General features: G+C 47.6%; 1 protein-coding gene across 4 annotated transcripts in view; it reads right to left on the bottom strand.

Annotated features, from left to right (window-relative positions):
* Nucleotides 1–17834, bottom strand: part of CEP170B (centrosomal protein 170B) — a 139359-nt gene that overhangs the window by 63903 nt on the left and 57622 nt on the right. For all 4 annotated transcript variants that reach the window (XM_029598077.1, XM_029598080.1, XM_029598078.1 and 1 more), the window contains exons 7-11: nucleotides 16054–16164; nucleotides 13866–14339; nucleotides 5733–6505; nucleotides 5207–5398; nucleotides 4816–4954 (exon numbers count right to left, since the gene is read on the bottom strand). In XM_029598077.1, coding sequence (XP_029453937.1) covers nucleotides 4816–4954; nucleotides 5207–5398; nucleotides 5733–6505; nucleotides 13866–14339; nucleotides 16054–16164 — 1689 coding nt within the window. The remainder of the gene's footprint in view (nucleotides 1–4815; nucleotides 4955–5206; nucleotides 5399–5732; nucleotides 6506–13865; nucleotides 14340–16053; nucleotides 16165–17834) is intronic.

Below are 17834 nucleotides of genomic sequence, written 5' to 3'. Positions count from 1 at the left end.
GTCGCGAACCTGAGGGGATTCCAGATCCAAATCTGGAAAAGCCAGCAACTCCACTGACTGATTCAAGTGAAACCCCGATATGACTTTTGGCAGAAAAGAGGGTACTGTTCTAAGGGATACCCCAGAATCCGAAATCCATAGGAACGGTTCTCTGCAGGACAACGCTTTAATCTCAGATATTCGCCTTGCCGAACAGATAGGCACAAGGAAAACAGCCTTGAGCGTTAGATCTTTTAAAATACCTCATTTGAGAAGTTCAAAAGGAAGACCGCACAACCCCCGTACAACCAGATTTAGACTCCAAGAAGGACACACTGGCCGAACCGGAGGGTTCAAATGTTTAGCACCCTTCAGAAAACGTGCCATGTCAGGATGGGCCGCAAGGGATGTCCCGTCAATCTTTCCCCTTAAACAGCCCAGAGCCGCTACTTGAACCTGGAGAGAGCTCTATGCCAACCCTTTTTTCAACCCCTCTTGTAAGAAGGCGCGAATATGAACAATGGTGGCTTGCTGCGGGGACACCTTCAACCCGCTACACTATGAATCGAAAACCTTCCAGACACGAACATAGTTGAGTGAAGTAGATGTCTTCCGTACCTGTAAGAGGATGAAGATGACCGAATCCGGGTAACCCTTCTTCCTCAACTGTCTCCTTCCATAAGCCAGACCGCTAGATAAAAGCGAGCTGCCTGATCGAAAAATACTGGACCTTGTCAAAGTAGATTTGGAAGGTGACCGAGACGCAAAGGGCCATCCACCACCAAGTTGACCAGATCCGCAAACCATGGCCTCCTTGGCCATTCTGGGGCTACTAGGATGACAGACCCCGGGTGGGTCTCTATTCTTCGTAAGATTTTGCCCACTAACGACCAAGGAGGAAAAACATAGAGCAGAATATCACGGGGCCACGGAAGGACCAGAGCATCCACACCTTCCGCCCCATGCTCCCTTCTGCGACTGAAGAAACGAGCCGCCTTTGCGTTCTGCCGAGTCGCCATCAAGTCCAGATGGGGCACTCCCCACAGACAAGTCAGGAGCTGCATCGCTTCCTCGGATAGCTCCCACTCTCCGGGGGTCGACTGAGAAAATCCACCTGAACGTTGTCTACGCCGACTATGTGAGAAGCCGCCAGTCAGGCTAGACTGCATTCCGCCCAGACCATCAGCTTGTCCGCCTCCCTGGCCACCGGCTGACTTCGCGTTCCCCCTTGGCAATTGATGTATGCCACAGTGGTTGTGTTGTCGGGCAAAATCCGTACCGACTGATGCTGGACAAGAGGGAGAAAGCTGTGCAGCGCCAGATGGGCCGCTTTTGTTTCTAATCGATTTATGGACCACTTCGCCTCCTGACATATCCACTGACCTTGGCTGACCGCGATTGACAAACTGCCCCCCAACCAGAGAGGCTGGTATCCATCGTCACAACTACCCACTGGGGGGTCCTCCAGGTCCACTCCGCGTCGTAAGTGCCCGGGGACCAACCACCATCCAAGGCTGGCTCTGGCAGGGTCCATGAGCATCAAGGGTAACTGGAACTCTTCTGACTTGGGATCCCAGTGAGAAAGCAACGCCCTCTGCAAAGGTCTCAAATGAGCAAAAGCCCAGGGGACCAACTCCAGAGTAGACGCCATAGAACCAAGAACTTGCAAACAGTCCCATACCTTGGGCATCGGTAGGGCCAACAGCCGCTGAATCTGAGACGTCAGCTTGTCTATCCGCTCCTGGAGGAGGAAAACCTTGCCGACAGCTGTGTCGAATCAGGCTCCTAAGAAATACAATACCTGGGATGGGACCAACTGGCTCTTGGAGAAATTGACGAACCATCCGAGAGAATGAAGATGTTGCAAGACCGAGCCAACTGCTATCTTGCAAAGCTCTTCCAACTTCGCCCGAATGAGCCAATCATCCAAGTAGGGATGAAACAAGATCCCTTCCCACCTGAGAGCTGCTGCCACTACTACCATCACCTTGGTAAAGACGCGGGAAACCATCGCCAATTCGAACGGAAGCGCTTGGAATTGATAATGCTCGCCCAAGACCATGAACCACAGAAACCTCTGATGATGTTCTCGGATCCCTATGTGAAGGTAAGCCTTCGTCAGATCCAACGAGGCCAAAAATTCACCTTTGTGGACGGCCGCAATGACTGACCGCATGCGAAAACAGGGGCACCCAAAGCGCCCTGTTCACTTTCTTCAGGTCCAATATCGGACAGAAGGAGCTCTCCTTCTTGGGAACCACAAAATATATGGAGTACCTGCCGGTCCATTGCTCGGTCGGTGGAACTGGAACAAAGGCTCCCAGGGCTTTCAATCAACACAGGGTTTGGTTTACCACCTGCTGCTTTGCTCGAGATCTGCAAGGAGACACCAGAAACAGGTCTTGCAGCGGTCAGGCAAAATCTAAAGCGTAACCTTGTTCTATGATGCTTAGAACCCACTGATCCGAAGCAATCTTGACCCATTCCTCGAAAAACAGAGAGACGACCTCCTATCTCCGGAACGGAGGAGTGGGTCAGCGCACCTTCATTGGGAAGACTTGTTGCCGGAAGACCCTTGGGAGACTGTCGCAGGCAGGCCTTTGGCCGTGAAAGAAATGAGTCCAAGCCTAGGACCTCGTCAACGACTGCCGCAGAGTGAAGGATGGTGCTCTGCCTGGACGAAAACAGCGCTGTCCCCGAAAATGAGAAGGAGATGAACCGAAGGTCCTAGAAGGTCTAGGCTTGTCCTCCGGAAGCTTTTACACTTTATTGTCCCCTAGGGACTTAATGAGATGCTCAAGATCATCACCAAATAAAAATTTTCCTTTGAACAGGAGGGCCCCCAACTGAAACTTGAAAGAGACATCAGCGGACCAAAGAAACCTCCTGGCTGACACTGCGGAGACCATCTTGTGCGAAGAAATACAGAGGAGATCATATAAAGTGTCCACGGTATAAGCAACTGCTGCCTCCACATGCTAAGCCTGCTCCGCCTCTACCGGGGGAAGCTCCTGAGCAGTGAGCAACTGTTGCACCTATCTCAGGGTTGCCCTCTGCATGAGACTACTGCAGACCGCTGCTCTGATGCCGAGGGCAGACATCTCAAAAGATCCACTTAAGAAGGACCTCAAGCTTCCTAGCCTGGAGATCCTTAAGCGCAGCCGCTCCTGCCACTGGAATCGTTGTGTGCATGTGATGGCTGAAACGGCCACGTCTACCTTAGGAACTTTGAGAAGATCCAACGACTCTTCCACAAGCGGATAAAGCTTTTCCATAGCTCGTCCGACCCGCAGACTGGCTTCCGGCATGTCCCACTCCCGGGTCATGAGCTGCAATAGCATTGGGTGGAAAGGAAAAGTTCTAGGAGGAGCCTGAAGACCCGACAGGACAGGATCCACCATGGAAGGCTCAGCCACTTGTTGCGGAGCCTGAATCCCTAGTTCCAACAGAACATGAGGGATCATAGGATCCAGCTCCTCCCTGCGAAACAATCTGAGCAGCTGTGGATCATCTCCTTCAACTGGAATGGATTTATCAACGTCCTCGGTGATGCAAGATCCGGGGGATCGGCTAGCAGGGCCACTGATGCGTCCAGAGTCCCACGAACCATTCGAACACGAGGAGCGCCCTGACCCTCAGTAGACCTGGGGACCTTCGCTGGTGGGGGCTCCTGTGATTGCAAATCTGCTTCTGCCTACAGATATGCTTTGTGCAATAAAAGCACAAACTGGGAAGAAAATGGGTGCTGTCTCTTTAAGACCCCCCCCCCCCCCCCCGGGAAAACTCGGACCGGGAGGGGAAGCAGGCACCGAGCCCTGAGGCCTTTCAGGGCTCAGATTCGGCGGTGAAAGCTGCGGCAGGAATTCCCCTCCCCCCAAGCACTGCACAGCATCGGAGCCTGGAGGATTCAAAATGGCTGCTGTTCCCGCGCTGATTGGGAACGGGGCAGGACGAGGCGTCCGAGCCAGCAGACTCCTTCCTGCACCTCGGGACCGCGTGAGGGTTGTCCCCCTGCCGTCGGTAGGCAACACTGACGGGCCTTCTCTGCCAGGAATGCATCGGGAGCAGAGGCCATCGTGGGAGAGCCGCACTCCTGGCTCCCCGCTGGCAAAGCACCGTGATCCCCACGGCAATGCAAACGGAGCTGCCATGAGGTAAATAACACTGTACAAAATTTATCCCCTCCGGAGACCCAGGAGACCATATTTATTTATTTATTTTTGTTGCTCCCAATCAACCAGGGGAATGAGACGTCCCTGGGTCCAGGCTGAGCCCAGTGGATCCTCCCAGAAGAATGACAACTTCTCTGGGCTGCTAGGGGGAGGGACTGGCCCACCGGTAAATCCCCCTATTCACCAGGTTGAGAAACAGTCTCCGGGCAAATAGGCTTTCAGGGATATCAACCCCAGCCATGCCTACTACCAAGAGGGGAAGGCTGCCACCTCTTAGGAGGACTTGTACTTTTTTTTGTTTTCTTTTTTTTTAACTAATTGATCTAGCCAGAGGAAATTAAAGGTACTGCTAAAGAAAGCTAAGTAAAATCTACTCTTTTTTTTTTTTTTTTTTTTTTTTAAAGGATCAGGACCGCAGGTTCTGCCACCTTCATCTGCTGGAGACACAGAAATACTGAAGGATCGCAGGTGGCACACCAGACTAAGAGGGGGTGCCTTTCAAGTTTTTCTCTGTCTCTATCTGCTGGAAGGGAGGCATAACCCAGCGGGCTGGACTGATCCGGGTACATATAGGGAAGGGCAAATTGCTATTTAAAAAAAAAATTGGAACAGATTCTTGAATTAAATAATAATTGATCATCCTCACGAGTAGATTCCAACTTACCACCTTCGGGCACTAGCCCCTGCTGCTCCAGGTCATAGAGAATACTAACTGGTCCAGAATCAGTGTAGCTATCTGCCAGACTTGCCCATCGTGATACCCACTTCTGACCACTTTGAGTCACAGGGCCTGCTAGACGGGTCTACAGACACAAAAAAAAAAAAAAATGCATTTGAAAGACAAAACAATGACAAGACCGTGTTACTGTCACAATACCACCATTTGCAGCATTACATTTCATTGTTGAGAATGCATTTGTCCTTGAAAAAATCTGTAACAAAACATTGGTTCTAATTGACATTTTAGAAGAAAAAGTTTTCTGGAGTTTTATTTATTGCAAGCAGAGGTGAGTACATAAAAAAAAATCAATCAAATAGATTCCAGTTTTAAATACCTGCACATCTGTCTGGGGTGAGCTAGTAGAGCTTGTGGGGTATGCTTGCAACAAAGCTGTCTTCTGACTGAGGCCATTTTCATGAGGCTGACGTTGCTGGGCACTAGGTTCTTCTTTTTCACCTTTTATAACTGGTCTGAAAGCTCCAGAAGACATTCTAGAAAATTCCTCAGATTCCAGAACACCAAATACCTGGATGCAAATGCAAAGCTTAGATATTTAAAATTATTCATTTGGAATCTGAAAAACCGATGAGGCATAAGATCACAACTGAAATCAACTTCTGGTATATTTTTATACTTCTAAATAATTACATTCAAATTAGCCTGCATAAAATAAGAACGCAAATCTAAAAGGAAAGTAATGTTCATTTTAGTTTTTATTACGCACTCTTCCATTTCTTGCGCTTAGAACTAAACTAGCAAAAACTGACAAAAGTGTAGGGAGCTTCTGAAAATATTCAAAATTACACGGGGAAATGCTTCAAGTTGCTGCAGAATATTCATCATCTAGGAGAGGTTCTTACCTGATCTATCATTTTCCGTGCCTCCTCCACTTCCTTTTCTGGTGCCTCCGTCTCGATTGTGTACGTCCCTGCGTCGCTCAAGCTATCTTCCTCAGCATTTTTCTGAACTTGGGTAGGTTTGGAGTCCTGCAGTGAGGTAGTGAGGGCAGATGATACGATAGACTGGGAGGCTGTCACTGTTTGTACGGATGCTGGTACTGGCAGAGCTGGCACCACCTCGGCACTTTGGTTCACCGCCTCCGTGCGCTCCCTAAAATACTCCGCTGCAAACTCCTGAGCGATTTTGGACTTTCGGCCTACGCTGCCGTAATTTTTGCCAGAAGTTCTCGAGGTAGAGGAGGATGAAGAACTGAGACGGTCGTCTGTCTTCTCTCTCCTAAATGAGCTAGACCTCTGAGGCCCAGAAGAGCTGCTGGCTGGTTTGCTCACCTGCGTGGGCACACTAGGCAGCAGCGCCATGCTACTTGGTTTCTCAGGGGGTATGGCACCTTTTCGCCTATCCTGTTTCGTTTTGAGCGTAGGGTCGGTATCGCTCTGCGAAGAATGCACAGTGTGTGTAAAAGACTGTGACCTTTTCTTGCGAGGGGCCTCGTCATCAAAAAATTCAATGACAAAAGCCTGTTGGTTGTGCAGCATATCTTGGGGGTCGCGTCGTATCTGGCGCTGTAGCCTGGCTTGCTCGGCTGTGTGTTCACTGAGGGCTGTCTCCTTTGTTGCTGCAGGTAAAACAGGGTCTTCAGAGTCACTTTGTGTTCCATCTTCATGACGATTGCCTAAAAAACAATCAAATATTTTACAGTAATTTTCTCAGACCTGCCTGAGGAATAACCAACCCTGGTCAACTACCAAAGAAGAATAAATATTTTTTTCTGTTCTTTATTTAAATGTTTTATATACCGTCATTCCATGTGAAGTTCCCAAGATCATAACGGTTTACATAAAAACATTAATAGATAAAATTAACATACAAAGTAAACTCACATATAACAAAGGATTATTAACAACATATAAATGAGTCCAGAGAGCTACTTTTCAGAGCATGTCATTTATCAATTAGGTAATCTGAATGCTAGTTCTTCTCAAATGCCATATGTAGACAATATTTTAAATCGCATTTTAGATAAAATTTTAATTGAAAGCCAGCTAAAAAGGCAACTAACCCAACACACAGGACCCTTTACCACTCCAAATCTTAAACATGTCCTTTCCATATTGCATCGCCATTTAATGCAGTCATAGCACCCTTGTGCAGCACCAGATATGGACTCCCTGGGTTCCAGCAATCAGTCTCTGTTTGCTTTGCAACAATTAGTAATTCCAGGGACTTAGCAGTACTAAAGGAAAATTGGTCCTTACCTGCTAATTTTCGTTCCTGTAGTACCAAGGATCAGTCCAGACTCCTGGGTTTTGCCTCCCCTTCAGCAGATGGAGACAGAAGTTTTGACTGACTGTGCCCTATATTCTAAGGTGCCACCTACAGTCCATCAGCATTACTCAGTATCAAAGCAGAATGGTTCAAAACCAAATTAACTATATAACAATCACTGGGAATTTATATCCCTCCTGAACTGGCTTACTATTCCCAAGCGGGACCAGAACCCGTGACAACCGAGGAATCTTGAGCTTATGAAAAATTGATCTGCAGAACTAAATAAAACAAATGCTGAATGAGCGGACTCTCTGTTAGCTCCACATATAAAGTGGGTGGGACTCTGGACTGATCCGTGGTACTACAGGAATGAAAATTAGCAGGTAAGGACCAATTTTCCTTTCCCTGTACGTACCTGGATCAGTCCAGATTCCTAGGATGTACCAGAGCTTTCTTACTTGGGGTGGGACCCTGAGAGTCCCGCTCAGAGCACACCTTCTCCAAACCTCCCAGAACCCAGGGCCTGGACATCCAGCCTGTAATGCCTCACGAAGGTGTGTAAAGACTTCCAAGTAGTCACCCTGCAAATCTCTTGTGGCGAAACTTGTTGGCACTCCGCCCATGACGCTGCCTGCGAACGGGTAGAATGGGCACGAAGACAGACTGGCAGGGGCCTGCCACGCAGTAAATACGCTGAACTTATAGCTTTCTTTCAGCCTGCAGGCTATTGTGGTCGTAGATGCCACATTACCTCTTTTCGGACCACTCCACAGCACAAAAAGATATGGAAACTGTTTGTAATTTCCAAATAATGCAGCAGAGCCCTGCGAACATCTAGATTTTTTTAGTCCTTATAAAGGGGATGAGAATGGTCCACTTCTGGAAAGGACAGGAGCTCCACCGATTGATTCAAATGAAAGGAGGATACAACCTTTGGAAGAAAGGAAGGAACAGTCCATAAGGAGACTCTCTGAAATTCTTAAGGAGGGTTCTCTGCAGGATAACACCTGAAGTTCTGACACCCTACGAGCAGAAGTGATAGCCACCAGAAAAATCACTTTTAACGTTAGATCTTTCAATGTCTCCCTTTTCAGAGGCTCAAAGGGCACAGCACACAGAGCTGTGAGAACCAAGTTTAGGCTCCAGGAAGGACAAGGATGCCTGACCGGGGGATATAAGTGCTTTGCACCCTGAAGAAAACGAGCCACGTCCGAATTCGCAGCTAATGCTATTCCCCGTATTCTACCGTGTAAACAACCAAGCTGCTACCTGCACCCTTAGGGAACTGCACAATAAACCTTTGGACAGGCCGGCCTGTAGGAAACACAAAATATCCGACACTGACGCCCGGGTAGGAACCACTTTGTGTTCCACGCACCAAGATTCAAAAACTCCCCACACCCGGACATAAGCCAGGGAAGTGGACGTCTAACGGGATCTCAAAAGCATAGCCACAACCGCATCAGATTAACCTTTGCTCTTCAGACGCTGCCCCTCAAAAGCCATGCTGCTAGACAAAAGTGATCTGCCTCTTCCAAACAGACGGGACCCTAATGTAGAAGGTTCGGGAGATCCCAAAACCACAGGGGGCCTGCCACTGTTAGACTGACCAGATCCGCAAACCATGGACTTCTCGGCCAGTCTGGAGCTACCAGGATCACCTCTGCTGGGTGGAGTTCTATTTGCCGTAGCAATTTGCCAATCAGAGGCCAAGGTGGAAACACGTACAACAGGACGTTTTGGCCAGGAAAGAACCAGGGTATCCACTCCTTCCGCTCTTGTCTCCCTGCGTCAACTGAAGCAGCGTGGAGCCTTGGTATTCCTGAATGTTGCCATCAGGTCCATGCTTGGTGTGCCCCATGTGTTGCATACGAGCTGAAATACCTCGTCAGATAATTCCCACTCTCCGGGATTGAGACATTGGTGACTGAGAAAGTCAGCTTGAATGTTGTCGACACCACCCATGTGAGACGCTGCAATGCTGACCAGATGCTGCTCCGCCCAGCTTATCAACTGTTGAGCCTCGACCGCTACTGGCTGGCTCTTGGTCCCTCCTTGGCGATTGATATAAGCCACCATGGTTGTATTGGCGAACAGAACCCTGACTTCCTCTGAAGGAGTGGAAGGAGAGCCTGTAACGCTAAATGCACCGCTCTGGTCTCCAGACGATTGATCGACCACCGAGATTCCTCCAGTGGCCATTGCCCCTGCACGGACTTCCCCAGACAATCCGCTCCTCAGCCGGAAAGGCTGGCATCCGTAGTAACCACCGTCCAATCGGGCACTACCAAGGGAACCCTGCGGCTCAAGCTGTCCGAGAGGAGCCATCAATCGAGACTGGACCGTGTAGAATCTGTAAGAGGAAGGGGCAGATGAAATTGCTCGGAGACCGGGTTCCATCGGGAAAGCAATGCTGATTGCAAAGGTCGTATATGAGCAAAGGCCCATGGAACTAACTCCAGAGTGGAAGTCATCGATCTTAGGACCCGCATGTAATCCCATCCTCTGGGAGGATCCTTGGACAATAAGTCTCGAATCTGTCCCTGCAGCTTGAAAATGCAGTCTTCGGTAAGGAAAACTCTCCCCTGTTGCGTGTCGAACAGGGTTCCCAGGAATTCCAAGGACTGGGAGGGTTCCAGGTGACTCTTGGCAAGGTTGATCACCCAACTGAGCGACCTCAACAGCTGAAGCACTCTGTGTACTGCCGAATGGCAGAGAGACTGTGATTTCGCTCGAATCAGCCAGTTGTCCAGGTACGAATGTACCAAGAATCCTTCCTTCCGGAGTTGCGCTGCCACGACAACCATTATCTTGGTAAAGGTCCTGGGTGCGGTGGCAAGACCGAATGGCAGAGCGCGAAACTGATAATGATGTCCCAGGTTGAAAAACCTCAGGAATTTCTGGTGGACGGCCCAGATGCCGATGTGTAAATATACCTCCGTCAGATCCAGAGAAGCTAGGAACTCTTTCCTGCACACCGAAGCAATGACGGACCTCAGAGTCTCCATGCAGAAGCGCGGAACCCAAAGGCATCTGTTGACCCTTTTTAAATCGAGAATGGGCCGAAAAGCGCCCTCTTTCTTGGGCACCATGAAGTAAATGGAATAGCGGCTCCTCCACTGTTCCACAGCAGGAACTAGCATAATGGTGCCAAGCTCGAGAAGGCACTGTAATGTATCGCACACCGCCCGATGCTTCTCCTCGTAAGCGCATGGATAGACCAGAAAATGTTCTCAAAGGCGCCATGAAAAATCTAAAGCATAGCCTTGTCGTATCACGGTGAGTACCTTCTGGTCAGATATTAATTTGGCCCATTCCTCATAAAATAGGGACAGTCTACCTCCTACTACCGGTACAGAGGAATGGACCGGCCTCACTTCATTGTGTGGACTTAACCCCCGCTGCAGATTGGGGGTTGCCCAGTCTACCGAAACGACCATGATTGCTGTCTGCCCAAATTTTACCTAAAAGACAAGCTTGAAGACTGGGGCATTCGAAATCTTCGTTTCCCCCGGAAGCGAGACCGAGGGGGAAAAGAACCCCTTGACTTGGGCCTATTCTCTCCCAAAGACTGAATCATGTCTTCCAAGTCCTTGCCAAAAAGTAACTTGCCCTTGAAAGGAAGAGAGCCCAGCTGAGCCTTAGAAGAGACATCAGCAGACCAGTTTCTTAACCAGAGAAGTCGGCGAGCAGAGACAGCCGAAACCATAGACCTGGCGGATGTCCGCAGCAGGTCATAAAGGGCATCTGTACTATAAGCGACCGCAGCCTCCAGGCGCCCTACTGGAAGAGCTTCCTCCTGCGACAGAGAAGCATTGCCCTGTAGTTGTTGTACCCAGCGAAGACCAGCTCGCAAAGAAAAACTGCTGCACATAGCAGTCCGCACTCCTAGTGCTGAAACCTCAAATATTTTCTTGAGCTGAAGCTCTAGTTTGCGATCTTGGAGATCCTTGAGGGTCGATGCCCCAGTAACCGGGATGGTGGTCTTTTTGGTGACCGCTGACACCGCCGCATCCACCTTGGGAACTCTAAGAAGGTCCAAGGCTTCCTCTGGCAGAGGATAAAGCTTGTCCATTGCTTTACTGACCTTCAACCCTAAGTCAGGGGTGTCCCTTTCTCAGCATAGCAAGTCAGTGACAGAGAGAAAAAGGGAAGGAAGTGGTCGGACAACGAAGCCCCAACATCACCGGGTCAATGGTCCCCATCCTGGATTCCTCCTGTGGAGCATCAATGCCTAACTCCTCCAAAATCGTGGGGATAAGCGGGCCCAGCTCATCCTTCCTAAAAAGGTGGACCACTTTTGGGTCATCACCCTCAATAATATGGGAGCTGCAGATAGAATCATGCTGCTGGTCCCCATCACCGTCTACCCCCGGTGGAGGCTTGGATGGCAGAGCCTGATCGTCCGGGTCAGAAAACTCTGAGGAAGAATTAGTCTCTGCATGGGGTGCCCCCAACCTTAAAGGGTGCTTCAGCTTTAAAGTCTCCACGCTCCCCCGAGATTTGGACCTCTTCCGAGAACCTGACACTGGGACTTCCAAAGGAGACATGCCCAGCCTGCTTTTTTCCTGCCTTCCTGGCTTTAAAAGCCTTATGGAAGAGTAATATAAACTCAGAAGAGGAGGAGGATGAAGAGGAGGAGTCTGAAGACCCCTCAGGGCTGTCCTCTGCTGTACCTGAGCCATGCTCCGTTGGTCCACCCCCGCCCCCCGGGGGCTGTTTCATGCGGAGATAATGGAGGCGGGGAAATCCCTTCCCTTGCTGCGGCTCGCGTCGCTGCCCTGAAAGAGCTCAAAATGGCTTCCGTCAGAAGGGAGCTGCGTTCTCCCTAGCTCGGCAGAAGCTTTGCGGGCCTTTAAAACGTCATCCCCGGCAGCAGTGGAGATTCCCTCCCCACCCCCCAACCCCCGGGCAGACAGGACGAGCAGAGGCAATCGTGCGAAACTCGCGCGCCGACCCTCACGCTCGACAAACGGACCTTCGCGGCATTGCTGAGACGTACACTCGGAGCCTGGCGAAACCGGCGCAGAGAAGCAGTCAGCGGTAATCAAACCCGGACAGTAAAGGCAAGGGAGAGTCCAGCCCAGCAACCAAAAATAAATTGAAACAGAGTTGTTTTTTTTTTATTTCTTGTTTTTATAAAACTTGCCCGGCAGTCGTCTGTGGGTCCTGGTCCTCCTAGGGTGAGTGAGCTGGGCTCCCCGGTATCACCTCCAGTGCTGCTGACAATCGGCAATAGGGCCCTCAATCCTTAGCCTCAGCTGCCTCTAGTACCTGGGGGGATGCTCCCCTCAGGACCTGCCAACCCCCTTGGGAGTCTGAAAATGCTCTTCTGCTGCTGCTTTTTTTTTTTTTTTTTAATAATTAAGCTTAAACGCAAGGAAAATCTCTCACTTTTTTTTTTTTTTGTTTTGTTTTTTACACTAAGAACAGACTGTAGGTTTTTCACCTCCACCATCTGCTGGAGACAGAGAAATACTGACAGACTGTAGGTGGCACCTTAGGATACAGGGCAGAGACAGTCAAAACTTCTCTGTCTCCATCTGCTGGAGGGGAGGCAAAACCCAGGAGTCTGGACTGATCCAGGTACATACAGGGAAACCTTTTGCAAGCCAACAGGATTCATCTATTTTTGGTGCGTTAAAATGAACTTGGCAATATATTAGTATAATGGTAAAATAAACCTCTATAAATGTATCTGGCCTCCAGGTTTAACTGTTAGGGATGTGCAGCCCCAAAAGTTTCTGTTCAATTTGTTTTCTCATTTTGAGGTGAAGATGTTTGTTCTTTGGTTTGTTTAATGGGGGGGGGGGGGGGGGGTTGGTTTGGTTCATTTGTCAAACAAACAAACAGAAAAAACAGGCCTCCTGCAGCCCTCCACACACCCTCTTATCCCTCCAATCCTGACTACAACCACTAAAATTATGGAATGAGGCCCAGGTCCAGCAGGGGACTCACTGGGCCTCTCCCACCTCACCCTCAGGTATAATCTGCTGGGGCCAAGGAGTTCCCTCTCCATCCCCTACTTTTATTTATTTATTTATTTATTTATTTAACATTTTTATATACCGGCATTCGTAGGACACATCATGTCGGTTCACAATTAACTGAGAAAGGAAATTACATACTGACCACAATCCTCAGAAGTGAAGTCCCCAGGCAAATGGCACTATTTTTACAGTTCCTTCTGCTGGGGCAGAAGCAAGAGGGCTTCGCTCCTGTACTTAAAGGATTCTGAGGACCATACAAAGGGGCTAAGTGGGGACTGGAGAGGAAGCTACCCAGGAAGTGGGAGGGGCCTGGGCAAGCCCAGCCAGATGGGCCTGAGCCCTGATCTCAAGTTAATTTTAGTGGCCAGAGTGGGGCTGGAGGGTCTGGGGAGGTCCAATTGGGGAGGCCCAAAGCCCAAGTTCAATTCTGGCAAGGCAGGAGGGAGCATGGAAAGCCATGGTTGGCCCTATTTTTGTTTAAATACAATGAATAAGAAAATACCCCAAATTTTCAGGTATTTTGGTAGGAGATAAGAACCAAAAATACACTTGTTTTATTTTTTTTTACATTCGTTTTAAATGCATGCATATCTCTATTGACCACTATGGAAGGTAAAGATGACCAATATTTACCCTCAATCTGAAATTTCAACAAAAAAAATCTCAGGATAGAGGTTTCAAATCTCAAGCATGAATGTTTTCCCACCTAATTTAATTAGCTGAAATCACCAGATCAGCAGGGCCTCATTAATTTGCAGATGGTAAGTTATTTACCTTTAAGTGTCCTGATATGAACTGGCAGATCACTTTTAGTACTATACATGTCTTCATGAGGAGAGGGCCTTCTCATTAAACTCGGGTCATTCTGAACCAGCCAATCGGCTACTTTGCTCTCTGCTGAGATCATCTCTGTGGTACCAGGATCCTTCCCCATTGGCCTTCTCTGTCTAAGTGAAAATTTAGTCACATGGTCTTTTATCTTTATTTTGCCTGGACGACAATCATCAAATTCAATGGTGAAAGAGGCATGAGACTGCATTACAGGTGGTGTAGCTGTATCTGTGTCCTTCGTTGGGATTTCATGGACTTGAGCTTCTGAGGATTTTGGCGGCTGTTGAAATTCTTTGGTTGGAATTTCAAAATAACTGGGCTCTCTTCTGAAGGAGTACACGGACTGTTCCTGAGAGTCTCTGTAGCCTGTGATGTTACCATTGATTTCATCATGGTGGGTCATCTCCTTTGTTCTCTCTACAGACAAAGAAACAAAAACAGCGTGAGGAAGAAAACAACCTTTTGCTTTAAAAAAAAAAAAAGTTGTGAGAATATGCAAGTGTGAGTCTAGCTTGAAAAGTCTACCAAAGGCCCACAGAATGACATCAGCCATGGAATGAGTGATACAACCAAACACAAAAAGATAAAACCATTATAAATTTGACAGCCGAAAGACACTCCACAAGACTGTATTACCAAAATTGTATTAAGCTCCCATTTTTTCTATCCATGAGACACAGACACATCTTTGGCTAAACCTGATTATCATATCCAGGAATCAATGGCAGTTTGGTCTGTTTCCATTCAATCTCTCTGGTATTTATACCACACATGAAAGGAGTATTCAAGGATTCACCCACTCGGGATCTAGATGACTTCCGCATGTTTGATCAAAGGGAAGTTCCTGCAGTGGATTCTACTTCCCAGAATCCAGATGTTTGTAATGTTACAGAACAAAAAAGGAGCAAAGTTACCTATATTGTAGTTATTTGAGAGAAACTGATCTGATTCTAAAGAGGGGGGGAAAAAACTACATTTACTAAAATAAGTAATAGCCATTTGCTCCCAACATGAATCTCCTGTGGAGTGGGCAAAAGATGTTTATGCAGCTCTAGCTCCATTTAAAACAGGCAGAGCAGAAACAGAGGAACAGGGGATAGTCCAAAAATTATGACTCATTCCCAGAGTCTTTAAAGAATAGCTGAAAATATTTTATGTAAGCCCCAGTACTTTCATATAATCAGTTTTGCTCTGTATAAAATGTCTATAAAACTGGCAGGTAACGTGTGGAAGTGTGATGCCCTATTAACTTGCCCTGTGAGAATGGCAGGGTCTTTCCAGCGAGCACAAAGTTATCGCTTCACCACAAGTCTTTAGTAACCATGATGCTCTGAAAAGTGAAAACAAGGCTGGAAAGAATACACCATGGAGAACACAGAATTTCTAAGAGGTATTCTTTACCTCCCGCAAATTATTTGTGAGAGACAAAATGCACGACATGTATTTCCACTGCTAACCCTCCCTGAAATAATTATTTTGATGGTGGGAGTCACAGAATATGCAGAGTGCATTTTCATTCCTTGTGACTACACAACTCTCGCACTCCCACCACCCAACCCACACACCCATGGAGCTCCCTCCTCATCCATTGCCCACCCCCTTCTGTCATGTCTTCTCCCCCCTCCCACTAACTAGATACAGTCCTCTCCCATCCCCCATCCACTTACCCTGGTGTAGGGTGTGAGTAGGGATAATGTGGGGCTGTTGAGAGAGAGAGAGCATGTGTGCGTGAGACAGAGAACGAGGTGGAGGTGGTGTTTAGAGAGCTGGATGGTATATGCGTGAGGTGTAGTTGTGTGAAGGCTTTTTTACATTTTATTTTGGGCAGGGGTGATAAGATACATGTGTGCACTACACAGCTGCAGGCTCCTCCTGGCTGCTCTCCTGTGTTGGTTTTCATCTGCCTCTGTGCAGAAACATGCGTGCATCGCTTTGGTTACCTGATCGATCATCCGCAGCCAGGAAATTTATGTGCACAAGTTGACTGCACATAAGTAGATGAAAAATTACACAGAGGGACAAATCATCAGACGCAGAAGAGGCTTCTGCAGTACTTCCTGTAAAGAACAGGAAAGAAAGAAAAGCAGGGGAAAGCTCCCAAGTCTCACAAACTCCGCTTTGGCATAATCACCTGAATAGTGTTCTTCCGATCTTCTGTCCTCGGGTCGCTCTTGTTTATTTCCATCGTCATCTCCCCACCAGGAAGGCTGCCCATAAAGGGGAGTGCGGTAGGCCGTAGGCTCTAAGGTGAGGAGGGGGAAAAAGAAAAGGTTCTTTGAACAATCTTTTTGATTATAAGAGTAACTAAACAGAATCCGTCTGCTGAATCCAACTTTTAAAATGTGTTTGTCACATTTCCAGAACACAGCACTTATACAGATCTAAAGAATCGTCTTAAGGAGACTTTGGTTTTTTTAAACATGGAGCTCTGATTCAGACATTTACAGGCCGATAAAGTAAAAGTCGCAGGAGAGCGCCCGCTCTCCTGTGCGCGCGATTCAGTATTCAAATGAGGGCCCGCGGTAAAAAGAGGCGCTAGGAACACTAGCGCCTCTTTTTTGACAGGAGCGGCGGCTGTCAGCGAGTTTGACAGCCGACGCTCAATTTTGCCGGCGTCGGTTCTCAAACCCGCTGACAGCCACGGGTTTGGAAAATGGACGCCGGCAAAATTGAGCGTCCGGTTTTCAACCCGCGAGCCGTGGGCTGATTTTATATATATATTTTTTTTAATTATTTTTTTTACTTTTGGGATCTCTGACTTAATATAGCCATGATATTAAGTCGGAGAGTGTACAGAAAAGCAGTTTTTTCTGCTTTTCTGTACGCTTCCCTGGCGCCGGCCAAAATTAACGCCTGCCTTTGGGCAGGCGTTCATTTCTGAAAGTAAAATATGCGGCTTGGCTGCACATTTTACTTACTGAATCGCGCGGGAATAACTAATAGGGCCATCAACATGCATTTTCATGTTGCGGGCGCTATTAGTTTCGGGGGGATTGGCCGCGCGTTTTCGACACGCTATTACCTCTTACTGAATAAGGGGTAAAGCTAGCGCGTCAAAAACGCACGTCCAAATGCGGATTAACACTGTGCTCCACCGGAGCGCACTGTACTGTATCGGCCTCTTAGTAAGTTATAAGATCTTGACCACCTTTGCCGAGCACAGCTACCACCAAGACTGTCCTACTGAGGCATTGATCCATTTGGTTTTAACTACCAAAACAGCTATTAGAAAAAAAAACCCAACTTATTAAATAGGAGCAGGTGGATATCAACTTTTAAAAAAAATTTTTTTAGAAATTGTTATCCATCCGATTGCTGCACAATAATAATTATTCAACCAAACTTCATGGCCATCACTGAAACATGGTTAAAAAAATCTGACATTATCATCAAAAATCATATAGCACACAGAAATTATGTCACATTTTCAATCCCAAGGATAAATAAACGTGGAGGCGGTATAGCTCTAATAATTGAAAAAAAATTCAACTGTAAAGTAATTCCAACAACACCCCCTCAAAACCATGAAATTGTACTATTTGATACTGAATACACTCAAATCTGCGTTATCTATTGCCCACCCAGCTTACTGGAACTAAACGTATCCTCATTAATAGAATATCTAACAACAAACCTAAACACATCAAAACCAACCATCATAATGGGAGACTTTAACCTGCACATGGACGTGCTTCCACTAGCAAATACATGTCAAACACTAAACGATATGATGGAAGCATTAGGTTTCACTCTAATTACAGATAGACCCACACACAAAGCAGGTTACTCACTTGACCTAAAATACATCAATCACAGCTTCCTTGAACATATAAATACTAGCTATAGTCAAATTCCATGGTCAGATCACTTCCTAATCCGATCCAACATTAAATTCATAAAACCAAAAGAAAT

Source organism: Rhinatrema bivittatum, chromosome 4 (genome assembly GCF_901001135.1).
Source record: "Rhinatrema bivittatum chromosome 4, aRhiBiv1.1, whole genome shotgun sequence".
Classification (NCBI taxonomy): Eukaryota; Metazoa; Chordata; class Amphibia; order Gymnophiona; family Rhinatrematidae; genus Rhinatrema; species Rhinatrema bivittatum.
Note: the sequence above shows the minus strand (reverse complement) of the source record. Positions and strands in the feature narration are given on the sequence as shown.